The 15262-nt window shown below is 32.7% G+C and overlaps 2 protein-coding genes across 2 annotated transcripts in view; one reads left to right on the top strand and one right to left on the bottom strand.

The window, feature by feature from the left end:
* Window positions 1–12256, bottom strand: part of LOC129810436 (sortilin-related receptor-like) — a 48430-nt gene extending 36174 nt beyond the window's left edge. The window contains exon 1 of the mRNA XM_055860920.1: window positions 11732–12256. Coding sequence (XP_055716895.1) covers window positions 11732–11962 — 231 coding nt within the window. The 5' untranslated portion in view covers window positions 11963–12256. The remainder of the gene's footprint in view (window positions 1–11731) is intronic.
* A 346-nt stretch (window positions 12257–12602) lies between these two features.
* Window positions 12603–15262, top strand: part of LOC129810431 (probable E3 ubiquitin-protein ligase HERC2) — a 35431-nt gene continuing 32771 nt past the window's right edge. Inside the window, exon 1 of the mRNA XM_055860899.1 lies at window positions 12603–13972. Coding sequence (XP_055716874.1) covers window positions 12817–13972 — 1156 coding nt within the window. The 5' untranslated portion in view covers window positions 12603–12816. The remainder of the gene's footprint in view (window positions 13973–15262) is intronic.

Below are 15262 nucleotides of genomic sequence, written 5' to 3'. Positions count from 1 at the left end.
GAAAAATTAACTTTCTGCTGTCTCATTAATTTATTTTAAAGCCGAGAGTTAAATTTCACAAATTTGGCTATTTCATAAGTTTTTATTCAGCTGTCATTTGGATTTTACAACGATTATCGCTTGAAATGATATTGTGCAGGATATTTTAATTCGTTTTTACTGACAGATTATAACAAATATGGCTGGTTTAGGTGTCAAAATAGATAAGACAATTGCTTATCCAAGCGACATGTTCAAGTAAGCATATGAATGTTTTTTTAGGATAACGCAGAGAAGGTCCAGATGGATAGTATATGAAAATTTCATACTTATCTCCTTAAACAAAAAACTCAGCTAAAAACGCCCACATCTTCTAACTTCCCCCGAAATCACTTTGAAGATCTCAATTTCATATTATATTTGTTTATTATACACGATGATATGATTCATATCTCAGAAGTGTATAAAAAGTCGATGAGAAAAGTAAAATAAAGCTGTTTAAATTATTATGTCATGATATAGGAATTACAGTCGTTATCGGCTTTGTTTCGATTAAATATTTTGAGATTGTTTTACAAAAAAAAACGTTAATCAATAATTTAGAAAAAAAACCTCCATTATAAATGTACAGTTCGGAAACTTAAAAAATTGCATATACAATTATGAATATTTGCATATCAAGCGAAATTGGTGCAAAATTAAATACTTCTCTCGGTGAATTTTTAATTTTGAACAAACATTTATTTCTCTCATAGCTCCCCTATATTTTACGTTTTACTGAAAATTGTATTTGATATTATAAAGTTTTAGTTATGTCAAATGCAAATTAATAGCTCAAACATTATGTACAACATTGCTTGAGTATTTTGTGAAACCCTTAAAATTTTCCTCATCCTTTTGTCTGTCATATAAAAGGGATTTCCCTTCATTAGAGAGAAATATAATGAAGTGCCTTTTTGGCCAAAAAGTTTCCTGAAAAGAGAAAGGCTCTATGAACTCAACCAAAAATTAAATATTCTGTGTGAACAGACTGATGAAAAAAAAACTTTGCTAACTCATTGAATATTATCAGCACTATGAAAATATAAGATGCTCATGGCTCATGCTATTACTATTTGCTCAAGTGAACTACCCCAGATATCCCCAGAAATATAGGAATGAAGTTGGTCTGAAAATTTCCACAAATGTTTTATTTACATTTCACTCCTTTCACTTAAAATCAGCCGCAGCACAAATACGAAGAAATTTTCTTGTTTATTTTTTTGCTTTTCAATTTTATCAATTATCAATGGCAGACATTGGAATCTTTGCCAAATCACATGATAAGAGACTTATGTGACATCAGTAAAACACAAAATATAGCGCAATTTTTACCCCAAAAGTCGATAGCAAGAAAGAAAGGAGAGAATATTAATAGCAACACTGCTTTTTCTTGGATTAACTAACAACAAAGAATAAGTCATTTGGTATTTTCCCCTTGGAAGCCAAATAAAGAAAAGTGGACTTGGTCATTCAATGACTCAAATATTTTACCCATTTTACCCATGGAAACTCTAATTCGACTGAATATAAACTATATCACATCAAAATAATTCAATTTTATTTCATAATATGGAAGCTATGACAATAAAAGTGTCATTATTATCAATTTCAAAGAAACATAAAATCACATAATAATGTACAGTGTATTAGTTTCATTATAATACATAGAAAACTTTACCTATCCCATAGAAAAAGCCATTTCATCGTAAGGTTCTTTGTTTAATTTGGAACAACGCCGTGAAAACTGATAAGCGAAATTGCAATTGACGAAGTTGTTTTTTTTTCTTTCTCCCACGACATTTACCTCAATAACACACACACACTAAATTTTGGAGTATTTAATTTCAAATTTTAAACTTTAAGCAGAATATGAGCTCACCCAGTGAGTTTCATCAGTAATATCGCATTTCAGTGATTATTCATTTTATTAATTTAATTAGAGTGACTAAAAAAAATGTGTTTTCACAGCTCCCATTTCATCAACCTCATTGCCATTCACTGGTGTGGAAAATGCGGGAGAATGAGGGAAAAATGATGGCTCCCAGAAATGACTTTCCCATGGAAACCACCATCATCCCCCTGGCATTCATGTTACTGCACATAAAGCGGGATGATTCAAGTGAGGAAATAGATTAATAATTGCTCTCGTCTAATTGAGCTTATTGTCCCTTAGTATGAACTGACGAGGCATAAAGATGAATTTGCTAAATACATTTATATGCATATGGAGGTAGCAAAATCAAATATGCGTCAAATCATTTCATATTATTCATAATATTATGACATAATTAGGCTAGGCTCTCCTATATATGCTTACTCACCCTTCTACTATTACATTATTCCAGGGGGATGACATTAGCTCTGAAAAATGCGACTGGTTTCAGTGTAATTTTTTCCCTGTTTTCGTACACATTTCACGAAATATCTCCAAAACTACGTAGGTTGCCAATTTAGGGTTTTCGGCTGCCTCTTCGTTATTAAATAAGCTTTAATTTTGTATAAGTATTTTTTGCTAATTCCTTCTACAATGACAGAAAACAGCTAATAAACTCAAAAAAATTTTCTGCTCGCTAGAAACATAGGAAATGTCATGCACCCGCATTATTCTGACTTTTTTTTTTTAAATTTTCATTGTATTACGAATTACGACGTGTACATTAAATTCTTTAATTTTTTAAAAATCCGCAAATTTATACACTGAATCTTCTTAATTTTACGAAAGTAAGGACCAAACAGTTTGATTATATTGCATTAATTTTAATCAAAACACTATTTTCCCTTATTTATTAGTACCTATATAAATCTCAAAAAGGAAATTCTTTTTCTATAAGAAATTAAAAAAAAGCCAAATATTAAAATATTTGTTTTGAATTCTTAAATTTGAATTTATTTTAATTAAACTTTTATGAGGGTTCCGCCCTTCTTACAATGATCGTTTGAATAACTCAAAAAAAAACCACAATAAAATAAAATAATTTGTAAAATTTCGACTTAAAGAATAATAATTATTCTTAAAAATTAAAGTTTCTTATTTTGAATTAAAGTTCAACAAGGCTTAAAGGATTACATGAGTCAAAAAGATTGGAAAACATTATATGTATTTTCTCTATTTTTTCGACATAAAAAATGTTATTTTAATTTAAGTTCTTGAGCATACAAAAGTACAACATTTAAACTATATATTTTCTGAAATTTTCATTTAAAAATCTTAAAAATTCAGTGGTTGGAACCTGATTTTCGGCTTTTATGAATTCAGTTTTGAAATTCAAGAAATTTAAAAAAAAAAATCACAATTTCAATATCAGCTTATATTCAGTACGACTTCAATAGTGTCTATACACTATACAGGTTTGATTTCTTAATTACTACAGTTTTCTAAGTTAGTTACCAGTTAGTTACTCGTTTAAAGTTTTCATAGGTTCTAATTCTAAATCATCAAAAGAACTTTAAAAGTTTAACACTGATATTTAAATTTTACATATTTTATTCAATAGTATTTATAAACTTTATAAAGAACCACAATTGGATTGATTTGCACTGTATTGTAAAATTTTAGCCTTCAAGTTTCAAAATAAAAAATAATAAAAATTAAAGTTCTTTATTGTAGAATACGAAACAGATATTAAAGGATTTAATTTCAATTCATTTAGGAAACTATTTCAAATAGGGAACAACCCTTCTCAAAAAAGGATAAAAAATGAGAAAAGTATAAGGACGACAAAAAAAGTAAAGTCCAATCTTTAGTTAAAAAGCTTAACGACCAAGTACAGACTGGAAATACCTTTGAATTCTCTTTTGAGATACACGAACCTCATAGGGCAGATAATTATAGGAATACTCCCCTGACAAAGAGTGTTCGTCTAAAAGTGTCCTGTGATGCTTTTGGAATAGAACTAAAAATCCCCAACCCTAACGAAACCCCCTTTCGTAAAAAGGGAAGCCAGAGCAATGACTTGTTACTAGACGGTGAAGATCTGTAGGAAATATGGCAAATCACAACCAAGAAAACTATCTCTGCGAAGAAAAAAGTGATCTCGACGATCTCGAGGACCCCAGGACCCAGAGGCCATATAATACAATACCTTATGCAATTATAGAAGGCAACTGTTCACTTATGGATTGTCTCAAAATCAGCCAAGAAGAAGAGCTCATCTCCCCAATGCCCTATACATACTTACGACTGAAGTCGAGATACGGCTTAACGTAATTATAATAGTGACTAGATTACATTCTACCCGTTTCTCACCAATCCGTTTTTCGGCTTAAGCCGAGAAAGGGCTTATTTATTGGGAAACTGATTAAAATTTAGTCAAATCATTATTTTGATTCTAATTACGTTAAGCCTTCTCTCGGCTTAAGTCGTCAGTGTGTCTAGGATGGAAGTAAGAGCTCTCGCCAGAGGAGCAGGCGAGTTTCATAGGCTATAATGTCCCGGTGGCGCAAAAGAGACATGATCAGACCAAGATAAAGTTACTTAACCCTCTATCAGGTAAGACATTCTCGAGACGGTCTTCACAAAAATCACATTTACTTAGATAACAAAGTTTTTATTTATTTAAGAGTACTATAGTGTCCTTGGTAATAGTCTTTCTAACATCTTTTGAAAGTTTGAACTCTTCGTTTAGTTGCTAGTTGCTATGTCCAGTTTTGTGTGACAGGTCAGGGAAAAAGCAACAAAAAATATTTATGCAAAAAAAAACCATTTCCAATTTCAAAAAAAAATACCGATTTAAAGTTATCTGACTAAAATAAATTTATTTTTTACTGAAAGATTTGTCATTCTACTTTGCATATTTTATTTAAAAAATTTGAAAAAGTAAAAAAAAAATAATTTTAGAGTTTCAAAAAAAATTATATTTTTTAACCTAGCGCTTAAAATAAGAGATAATGAGGAATGGATGGTTTTTTCGACTTTATTGAATCACAATTATCCTAGAAAACATTTTCTTACAACTTTTTTTTTGGCATATTCAAGAAAATACTATTAGAGGGTTAAAGACAATACCAAGGTTCATCAACTGATCAGCATACTAAGTAATATATCCCTGAAGGGCGAGAGAGCATGGAGCAAGTTTGCATGATCCCTTTTTAGAGGTACAATGGCTTGGGAGTTTTTTGGATTTAGTAAAGTTCCATTCATGGACGACCAATGCTCGATGTGCACTGATAATTTAAAGGAGGAATCAAATAATTAGGGCTTATAAATTTATCTCAGAATTCAGTAATATACTCAGCGTATAACATCTAAAACTTATCTAAATTTAGTTATTATTTTATCAAGCTACTTCATTATCAACACTTCAGATATTTATAAAGTAAAATGGATTTGCAAATATTGCAATATTTATTTTTTATCTTTTTCCGATAATTCGCGCATTTGCCATTTTTTAGTTTGTTGATTCTACCCTCAAATATTTGTCAACCTGACACTCTTGTAGCGAAGCAATAAAAAAGTGACTGATATTCTCACTATTGAAACCATTGCGCATGAAATTTTGTTGCAAAAATTCCTATTGAAATTCTTTCGGAATATGTTGTACATAATATTAACTAGAAATTAACTTAGTACTACAATTTATTGTTTACTAAATTGTTGATAAGAAAAACACCTCAATATGTTTGTAAATACAACGCAATACATCTTTTTAGCCAAATAAACACGAGTTGTGCGTGACTATCAAAGAATGTAATTCAGAAATAGTCTCCTCAAACCTTAAAGTGTGAAAAACAATCAAGATAGAAATAGATAAGTCACCAAACTCATTTGTTCGCTCTTGAAAACCTTCTTACTTCGCAACACCAGTAATTGGGAATGAAATGGTAGAATTGGGGGAGTGTATTTTTGAATTAACGATTCCCTTCGAGGGAATTCCTCGTGCTATATTTATAAATTTCTATGGATATCTTTTCACAGAAATTTATCATTCCCGTGCCACATAAAATAAGTGAAAATTGTGATTGCCTTCGGTTAAAAAGAAAATCGTACATCGTACAATGAACTTTTTATCTACATATTTAGCCTTAAAAAACAACAATAATTTACGAAGGTATAGATAGTAAAAATAGAACTACTCGTTTTTAGTTGGAAATAAAATTGCGCAAGTGAATAGCATTTTATAATACTAAAGAAATACTAATGATCGTGGTTAAAAGAAAAAAAGTAACTCATGGAAATATGGATGGATTTTTTCTATCTCTTGTCTCTCTTTTAATACAGTTTTATTGTTGAAAAGTTATAATATCTTCCTATAAAAATGGAATATTTTTATTATTAACCTACTTTAAAAGCTTATCATTGCAATATATAATGGATGATGGCAGTACATATTTTATTTGCATTCGAAAAGCTAAAAATACGCTACCTTTTCAAAAACTTTTGCATTAATCATAAAATTTATCATTCATCTTTAGAATATAACCGTAAAGGGGATTAACGCAATTCATTTTATGGTAAGAAAGAGTCTAATGTGATTCTAATAGGTAGGATATAATACTGAAATCCATTAATCCTAAGGATAACTTTGAAATTAAGATTATTGAGTCATTTATAAAATTACAGTAATCCTTGATATCTTTGAATACCCATTAGAATACCCATTTGAATACCTTTAGAAAACCCAGAAAAGAAAAAAAGTGTTACTATAAAATATTAATCAACTAAAATACCTGAAAATATGAATTCATCGTCATAAAATCAATTCTAAAGAAGACAACTAAATTACGTAAACTGATTTAGCATCGTTGTATTATACGAATTTCAGTTATTTTGTCTTTTGAATATATTAAAAATAAGCATATGTTTTAAACGGGTCCCGGTCAAAATCCCGAAAGCCAAAATCCCGAAAGCCAAAATCCTGAACGCCAAAATCCCGAAAGCCAAAATCCCGAATTCTTAAAAGTGTCATAGCTACTCTCGCGATTTCACTCGCGCTTGCTGGAGGCAAAGGGAAATCTTCTGTGTCTTTGAAAATTATTCTAAACATTTTCCTCCATATAATTTCATCCCTTTCAGGATTTTAAAAATTCGGGATTTTGGCTTTCGGGATTTTGGCGTTCGGGATTTTGGCTTTCGAGATTTTGGCTTTCTAGATTATGGCTGCCACCGGTTTTAAACATATCAGTTTTTTGAAACAGAAGGTAATCAACCTATTGGAAATTGTGTCAGTTACGTAAAATGCGACAGTTGCATATTTTGAATAAGGTACGGGAAATCTGATCCTCATTATTTCGAATAGAAGAAACGTAAAGAGACAACTAGACACACAGAATCAAAAAGAGCCCTGAGATAAACGAGAAATTGTTCTTGAAAGTGTGACAGTAGAATTGTATGAGAAAATACTAAGACAACAATTAATTCTGTGATGAATAAAGTTTGAAGATTTACGTTGAAATTCAATGACAAAATTAAAGATTCTCTATTCCGGATTCAGTACCAAAGAGGCTCCTTTTTTCAAAACATCCTTATAACAAGTTTAAAATCAGAGAAAATGTTATGTTTGTAATTCTATGTAAAAAAATTTACATTTTAAAATTACTACTTCTACGGAAAGGTGTAAATTCTTGCATACCTTAACGATAGAATTGATTTCAATTTCAACTGAATTATTTAATTTAACTCATTTGAATTTCGAATATATAACGGTGTCAGACAACTCTTTTCAACACTTTTTTTTTTAAAGTTGCTTATCACTTTGTTAATTCTTAGTTTCCTCACAAGTAGTAAATCTGTGAGTAATGAATCACTAAAATTTTACATAAAATTTTCTCGTTACTACACTATAATTTTGTTTTCTTTTTCTTCTTTTCTTTATCGTTTCTCAGGGACTGGGTGTCCTTTGAGATTTACAAAACCCGTCACTTTTCTTCACGACATTTTTTTAATAAAATATTTGTTTTTGATTTTTTATACACCTGTCTAATCACAATTCATACTAGGGTTGCCAAAGTCTATAAGTTTTTCTAGAGTTTAATTTTTCAATCACTAAATTTAAATTCTTTACTTCATTACAAAACAAACTTCATAATGGGATGTCAAACTTTCTGAACTCGAGCAAAAACTTTGCATGCGACTCTCTGCGAAGGGAGAATAGAATAACTAAATAATATTCCTATCTCTGACGGAATATTTTTCCCAAGTAATAGAAGAACTAAATTAACTGGAAGTCCTTTTCCTGCAGAAATTCAGATATCAATTGTGCAGAAATAAGTTATCCAAAATCGCTCAATTTGCGTATGATATGAATTACTTATGGCAAAAAATGGATTAAGGGGCGATATGAGTCAAAAAGACTATAAACATGATTTTTAAAAATTTCTTTTTCAGAATACTAAAAAATTATTAGCATGTAAAGTACAAAATTTTCACTTACAAATTTTCAAAATTCAGCCACTGAGGTTTGATTTTTGGAGATTAAAAAAAACTTACTTTTCAGTGGACATGATTTTTCAGATTAATTATCTGATATGAAAAGCGCAAATATTTTCTGCTAGGTGATGAATTAAACTAGTGTTTGAACGAAGTATTTTATGTTTATTTGATCACAACTTATTCTACAAAAACGAAACGTGATGTATAGTATGTAAAAAATGGATTTTTATTATATAAAATCCTTTAAAAGATACAATTTCACTTTTTTTTTGAAAAATCCTTTCGTTCACAGACTAGTTCGACTTATAAGCTAATAGGAAATATTTGATTTTTGGATTTCGGATGAACCTACTCCGAGAAATCTTGTCCACTGAAAAGTAAATATTTTTCAAAAAGGTCATCGAAAATCAGGTCCCAGAGGCTGAATATTTAAAATTTTGAATGAAACTTTCAAAAAATATAAAGCCACTATTTCGCTCAAATGAATCTTAAGCGGTCTTCAGATTAAATATTTAACCCAATTTAACCCATTAGTCCCCGAAGTCATCGAAAATCTTAATAGCAATTTTTTTTAATTAGAATTTATAGAAACTAATGCATCATTTGCCCTAAATAATATTATATAATCCTGAATCAAAATTTTCCAAAAAAAAATCTCGACTGACAAGAAATTAGAGAAGTTAAGCCATATAGGGTCGAAGGAATATCTGTTCGGCAAGGAACACCTATTGGCAATTAAATCTGAATATTGAAAGTTATTTCATGTATCTTATAAAAATAATATGATGTTTTTATTATTCTGTCTTTTCTAATAAGAATAGGTATCCAAATTTCTTATCCCAAATGGTCCAAATGGTACAAAGTAGGGTGCCAAGAGGTCCAGACCAGTCACGAGTTCTGGTGCTTATAACGATAATAGGTGTTCCTTCACCCTATATGGCTAAGTTTTAGGTCTAAAGCCCGTATTGTCAAATCTTTTATTGCGATTTTCGATCATCGGCATCTGTCTCGTCGTTAAATGGTTAAAGGGGGTTACGTACATCCAAAAGACTAAAAAACAAGATGTTTTTCAACGTTGTAAAAGATTTTTTTAAGTCAAGCTTTTAGGCATATAAAAATATAAAATTTAAAACATATTTTCTGAAATTTTAATTTAAAAAATTTAAAAATTCAGCCCCTACGATTTATTTGATTTTCGGAAAACATTTTCGAAAAAAATCACTTTTCTTTGGGCAAAATGAAATAAGAAAACTAAATATTTCCTGTTAGCAAATAAGTTAAACTAATTCTTCAACCAAGGATTTTCTGTTTCCTTGATCACAGTTGTCTTTACATAACAAAAAATGGTGTAAAATATGTCAAGAAAATGGTAATTTTTGTATAAAATGTTCCCAAGAATCCATTCTTTTTTTCCAAAAATTTATTATTTAGTGAAGAATTTAACTGATCTAAGCTTTTTCCAAAGTTCTCCAAAAATTAGATCCCATAGGCTAAATTTCTAAATAAAAATGTCAGATAAATGAATGTTATACTTTCATGTTTAAGAGCTGGAATTAAAAAAAATATTTTCCAATGTTGAGAAAAATTAAAGATAGCAAATTGTTTTTTTTAGACTTTTGACCCAACTAACCCTTTAAAAAAATTAAATTTAAAATTAAAATTTTTTTCTCAGAATTGAGGAGATAGTCCCTGCATCTTTGAGTTAAAAATTCTTAAATATTGTTCACGTGAGATTAAAATGATACCAGTGTAGGGGAAGGTTTTGCACCTTCGTAATGTTGCAGCTTCGTAAAAGTTGATTTTTTCCAAGTTACAAAATGAATTTCATCCATGGACATATAATCTAAAAGCTAGTCCTACATCTCACAGTTCCTGACAAACTTGGAAGCCTAGGGCTTTTTCCTGCAAGTGTCTTTTCGAAAAAGCAACTATTCCAAGTTATAGAGGGTTTATTAAGGTTAATATTTAGCGTGAAAATCTTTTGCTTGAAGGGGGTCGTGTTTGTGGGTGGAGGAAAATTCATAAAAATTACCACCCTTGCAGCTAAGGAAAATTGAATTTTGCAGCTTCGTAAAAACATCTTCAAAATTACTGACCACCGAATTTGAGAATTCCTCACTGTTTTGGAAAACACTGTGCACGCCGCTCGGGACATTTGACTCATCAGAGATTCCACTGAATAAATTCACAAGTAAATTTTGGGATATTAAACAATTTTCACTAAAATCTCGAAGGAAAACACTCACTTCCCCATCAAAATGAGACTTCATCAGATGTTTTTTATTTCACTTCTGTCAAATTAAACATTAAGCCTGAATCTGCTTATGGTAGGTGTGATTCTTTCATTGCCCATGCGGTACATTTTGAGAATTTTTCATCCAATTTGCTTTGTTTTCAAGCGGAATTTTTCACATTTTACTTTAAATTAATCACTGGCATTCAGTAAAAAATCTTAAATCTTGGACTCCTTTTTTAATACGAACCTTCCCCTATCTGAAGGGATTTTTCCGCAAAAATATACTTTGCATAATTCCCATAGCAGAAAATAAAATATGAATATCAAAATATAATATTTATAATGAGTTCGGTAATTAGATTTATATCGTCGATTAAATATTCATTTCACGGGATAATTGGTTCGAGTTCCATTTAAAATTGGTTTGTGGGACGTTACCCAAAATATCATTCCACGAAGAGCAATTATCAACAAATCACACTGAAGGGATAAAATTACAAAATGTAAATTTTTCAGTCAAAAGCAAAGCTCTTAGTCTTTAAAATCAATAATAATATACGCAAAAAAACCCTGCATTCTGTTATCCCTCTCTTCCAGACTAATTTAATCTCCATGAAGGGCTTCTCTGGTGCCCTATAGTAAAACTTTTTGAGGATTCTTAGGGCTGCTTTAAAATGCCTCTGCAATGAGAGTCTCTGTGCTATTATTGCCTTTACCAGAGATATCCAATTCGCTTATCACTGAGTGATTCCGCCTTGTTTGTTTGCCCTTATCGGTGGCTTTCCATTGAGAAAATCCTCCATGGAGTCTTGGGGTATCTCTCGTTTGGGACTTGGACTAAGAAACGGGAAGATCTGTGTGGGGACGGGAGAGAAGTGTGGGCTTGTGATTTATTTGTATGAATTGCGTTGAAGAATTGTATTCAATAAAACATTTCCTGATTCAATTAGTGGAGATATACTCTTCTGTCGGAGAAACGCTTTTGATTATCTCTCAGCCTCGGCTATTTTTTTTTCTGTCACCGTACCGTGTATGGATAGTGGAGTGTCCAGAAAATGCGTAGAATGATAGAAAGAATAGGGGCCAGGGTTTCTTGACACACTCACCTTTCCCTCAATGACTTTGTCCTCCAATTTGGGAACCAAAGGAGTACTGCGTTTCTGTCGCAGAAGATTCTCTCGCTGTGCTTCAATTGTGCCCCATTTGGGACTTCCATGGGACTCCTCGTCCATGTTAACATGCAGAAATTCCGGCTTAGAACCATACCGGAGGCCCCCATTGACACCCACAAGAAGAAAAAGTGCCACAAGAATAGAACAAATCACTGACGACGCCATATTTTTACACCACACCAAACAATGACTCGAGGGATTTTTCCTTTCCCTCTCCTGTGCCTATTGGTCCACTTTCCTTTTTGGTTCTTTGTTCAGTTTCACACGCTAAAGGATACCTTCACCATTAACTTCAATCTCATTCACGTGCAACTCTACACACCACTTTGCAATTCTCACTTCGGAATCAATTAGCATATACTGAAAATATATGTATCGAGCGGCTTGAGCAGCAGCAAACTGCTTCTATTTTCAAGATTCATGGCACAAATGCCCATCAAAGAGGACACCAAACTGTAGTACTAGATGAAGATTTTCAGTGATGTACTAGCACACCACTGAACAGCTGATTTGTTCGAAATTTCGAAATGTCACTTTCAACATTTCGAAAGTCTCCCACACGGAAAAAAACAGCAAATGCAAAACAAATTCTTTTTGCATGAAATTTTGTTCATAGCTCGCTATTATTGAGATTTTTTATCACCACGGAGAGATTTTATTTAGAAATCTTGAAGAATTTTGAGAAGAAATTGTCGAGCTTCATCCTTTCTTCCTTAAAATCATCATTTTTTACTGTCGTTTAGCTGTGTAGAAACGATCATTTCAAAATATTTACAAAAATGCATTTTTCCGTAGAAACTTCACAGTAGTCGCAAGTGTCTGGTGAAAAATTGTGTAGTGAAAAAGTGCGTGTCCTTTTTCTTGTCCAAAAATCAGTGGAAAAAGTGAAGCAATTGCCCAAAAACATTGCAAAACTCAGAGATAAGTGTTCAGTGATTGGTGAAATGTAGAAATTTGGGTAGAAGTTGGAGTTTAAAGGGTGTTTTTCACATGGCAAATTTGAGGGGGTGGCATAGAAAATGAGTTTCCGTGGTAATTTATGGGCGCTCCCCTGTCTGGATGCAAAATGGCTCAATGTGGACCTAATTGGTGCCCTGAGGAGCACAGAGGAAACTGCTGTGCTGTACAATCACCTGCTGCAGGACAATGAGCTAACTTCAACTTCTTTTAAGGGTGTGGAAAATGACGCCGGAAATATGGCCTACGTCAGCGATGTCGGGAAGTTTTTCTGTGGCGTTGAGAAGACTTCGTGCTCTTGCTGTCCTGGCTATTGCCTGGCCAATTCATGTGGATGCAATTCATGCCAGAGACTCAGTGCAGATGCAGCTGGGGCGGCTGCCAAAAAATTCTTCACGGACAACCAAATGCCCAGTCCATATTCCTCGGAAAATCTCATTGAATCCTGGCTATGGGACACAATTCCCAGCAAAGAACGCAAATCCACAGCCAGAAAATCCCTGTTGAATGAACAAAGGGACATTTCCCTTCAAGCTGCCGGAAGTTGTCTCTCGGCCATTCATCTGAGACAGAGACTTCTCATCTACCATCGCTACTTCATTGCCCTGTCCAGGACAAAACCACCCACAAAGAGTGACAACAGTACACCAAAGAATGCCGAAATGAAGCTGCAGAAATTCACAAGTGTCGAAACGACAAATCGCCTGGAGATTGATCGAACAGTCCTGGGATTGGGATTGGCCAGGGTGGGCACAAGAGCAGCCCTCAATTTCTCCTTTGCTTTCCTCCGACGCGCTTGGCGTTCGGGAGAGGACACAGAACTGTGCAGTGAACTTCTAACAGAAGCCCTGGAATCCCTTCATGGCCTCCCAGAAGCATCCCTCTTCAACAGCGGTGAGATTTCTCCGCTGTGGATTGAAGTCCTCGAGAGATCAATCAAGTTCCTTCGGCAAGTTGTTCTCGGTGATATCATGGGGACTCGCTGCAATGTTCCCCGTGAAGATCGTCACACAGCTCTCAATCTTCTCCTGGAATTGGGCATTCAAAAGGGAAATCTCGGATCTGCCCTCGAGGGAGTCCTCTTGCTACTCAATCTCTGGGAAAAGGACAAAGATACGGAAGACAATAGAGTTTTGCCAAAGAATCATGGAGCCCCTCTTGTGGCCATCCTCAAGAGATTCGAGAAAATCAACCAAAACTACGGATCGCCTTTTCTAGGTAAGCTTATTCCCTTCAACATTATCCATTTACTGGCGTTGCACTATTTATAGAATTTGTTTGATGATCTCTGAAACCAAACAAGTTTGCCTTCTTCAAATCGCTCAGGAAAGACGTATTTTTCCATGGTGTTGCTTTGTCTGCTGGCAAAATGCATGGAAATTAACAGGAAATTGCTGTTTATGTCTTCTCTTTGCCCTACTTTTCGCTGGTATTTCTCGAAATCGACACAAATTGTTGAACTCTATTGGGTTTGTTTGAAAGGAAATGACTGAACTTAATTGGAATTTAGAAGAAAAGTGCCTGTTTTACGACAGTCTGAAGGATTTGTTGTAGACAGGAAAGTAAAGTTTATTGCTTATTTATTTTATGACTAAGTACACACTCATTAACTTTGCACTCTGCTCAAGTATTAACACATAATTTGAATTAATTCCTATTTTCTGTCAAAGGATATAAGTTTTTCTTTAGCGACCTTAATTAAGTACTTAGTAAGTCCTTAAGTACAACTAATTGTGAACCCTATAAAATGAGACAACGACTAACAATCTATCTTTTGTTAGTCGGATAGATAGTTCTATAATTCACATGTTCCAAAAAAATTCATGAATTTTCAATTTTAAAATTCTCAGTGTTACAAAATAAAAAGAGCTTTATTTATAAAATTATGACCTCTACAAATTATGAAAAATTTATTTCAAAATTTGACATTTTGATATAAACTAATTTTCAATTTTTCATTCTGAACTAAATTTCTTTCATGCGTAGAAAAAAGATCTCGTACTGCAATTGATAAGAGCGTAAAGTTTTATACCCTCTACACACTAGAGTAGTTTATGTCCATATTGAAGCAAATTCCTCTACTCTATTGTATAAAAAACTCTTCAGTATGGACATAAATTTCTCTAGTGTGTAGAACTCATTAAACACACTTACGATTTAAGCCGAGAGACGGCCTAACGGTATTTTAATTAAAATAATGATTATAGATTACATTCCCATCAGTTTCCTACTAAGCCGTAAGTTTTTCTAAGCCATTAGCTTTTATGTGGATATATCCTACGCTTGACTCACAATTGTGAGTTCGAGTTTTGCCAGCTGCAGAGATCAGAATGTCTGATCTCTGAATGTCTTTAGTTAAAAGAGAAGATTAAAATCAGTGGATTTTTAAAGTTAACCCTATTTTTTTATGTTCCTTAATGAATCAGGACTTCATATATTTTTATAACTAATCCTATGCCTCACATTTCCTGAAAAGAGTAATAGGGCAAATTCATCCGAAAAAATATG

This window comes from Phlebotomus papatasi, chromosome 1, assembly GCF_024763615.1.
Source record: "Phlebotomus papatasi isolate M1 chromosome 1, Ppap_2.1, whole genome shotgun sequence".
In the NCBI taxonomy this organism is placed as follows: Eukaryota; Metazoa; Arthropoda; class Insecta; order Diptera; family Psychodidae; genus Phlebotomus; species Phlebotomus papatasi.
This window is presented reverse-complemented; position numbering and strand designations above follow the sequence as displayed.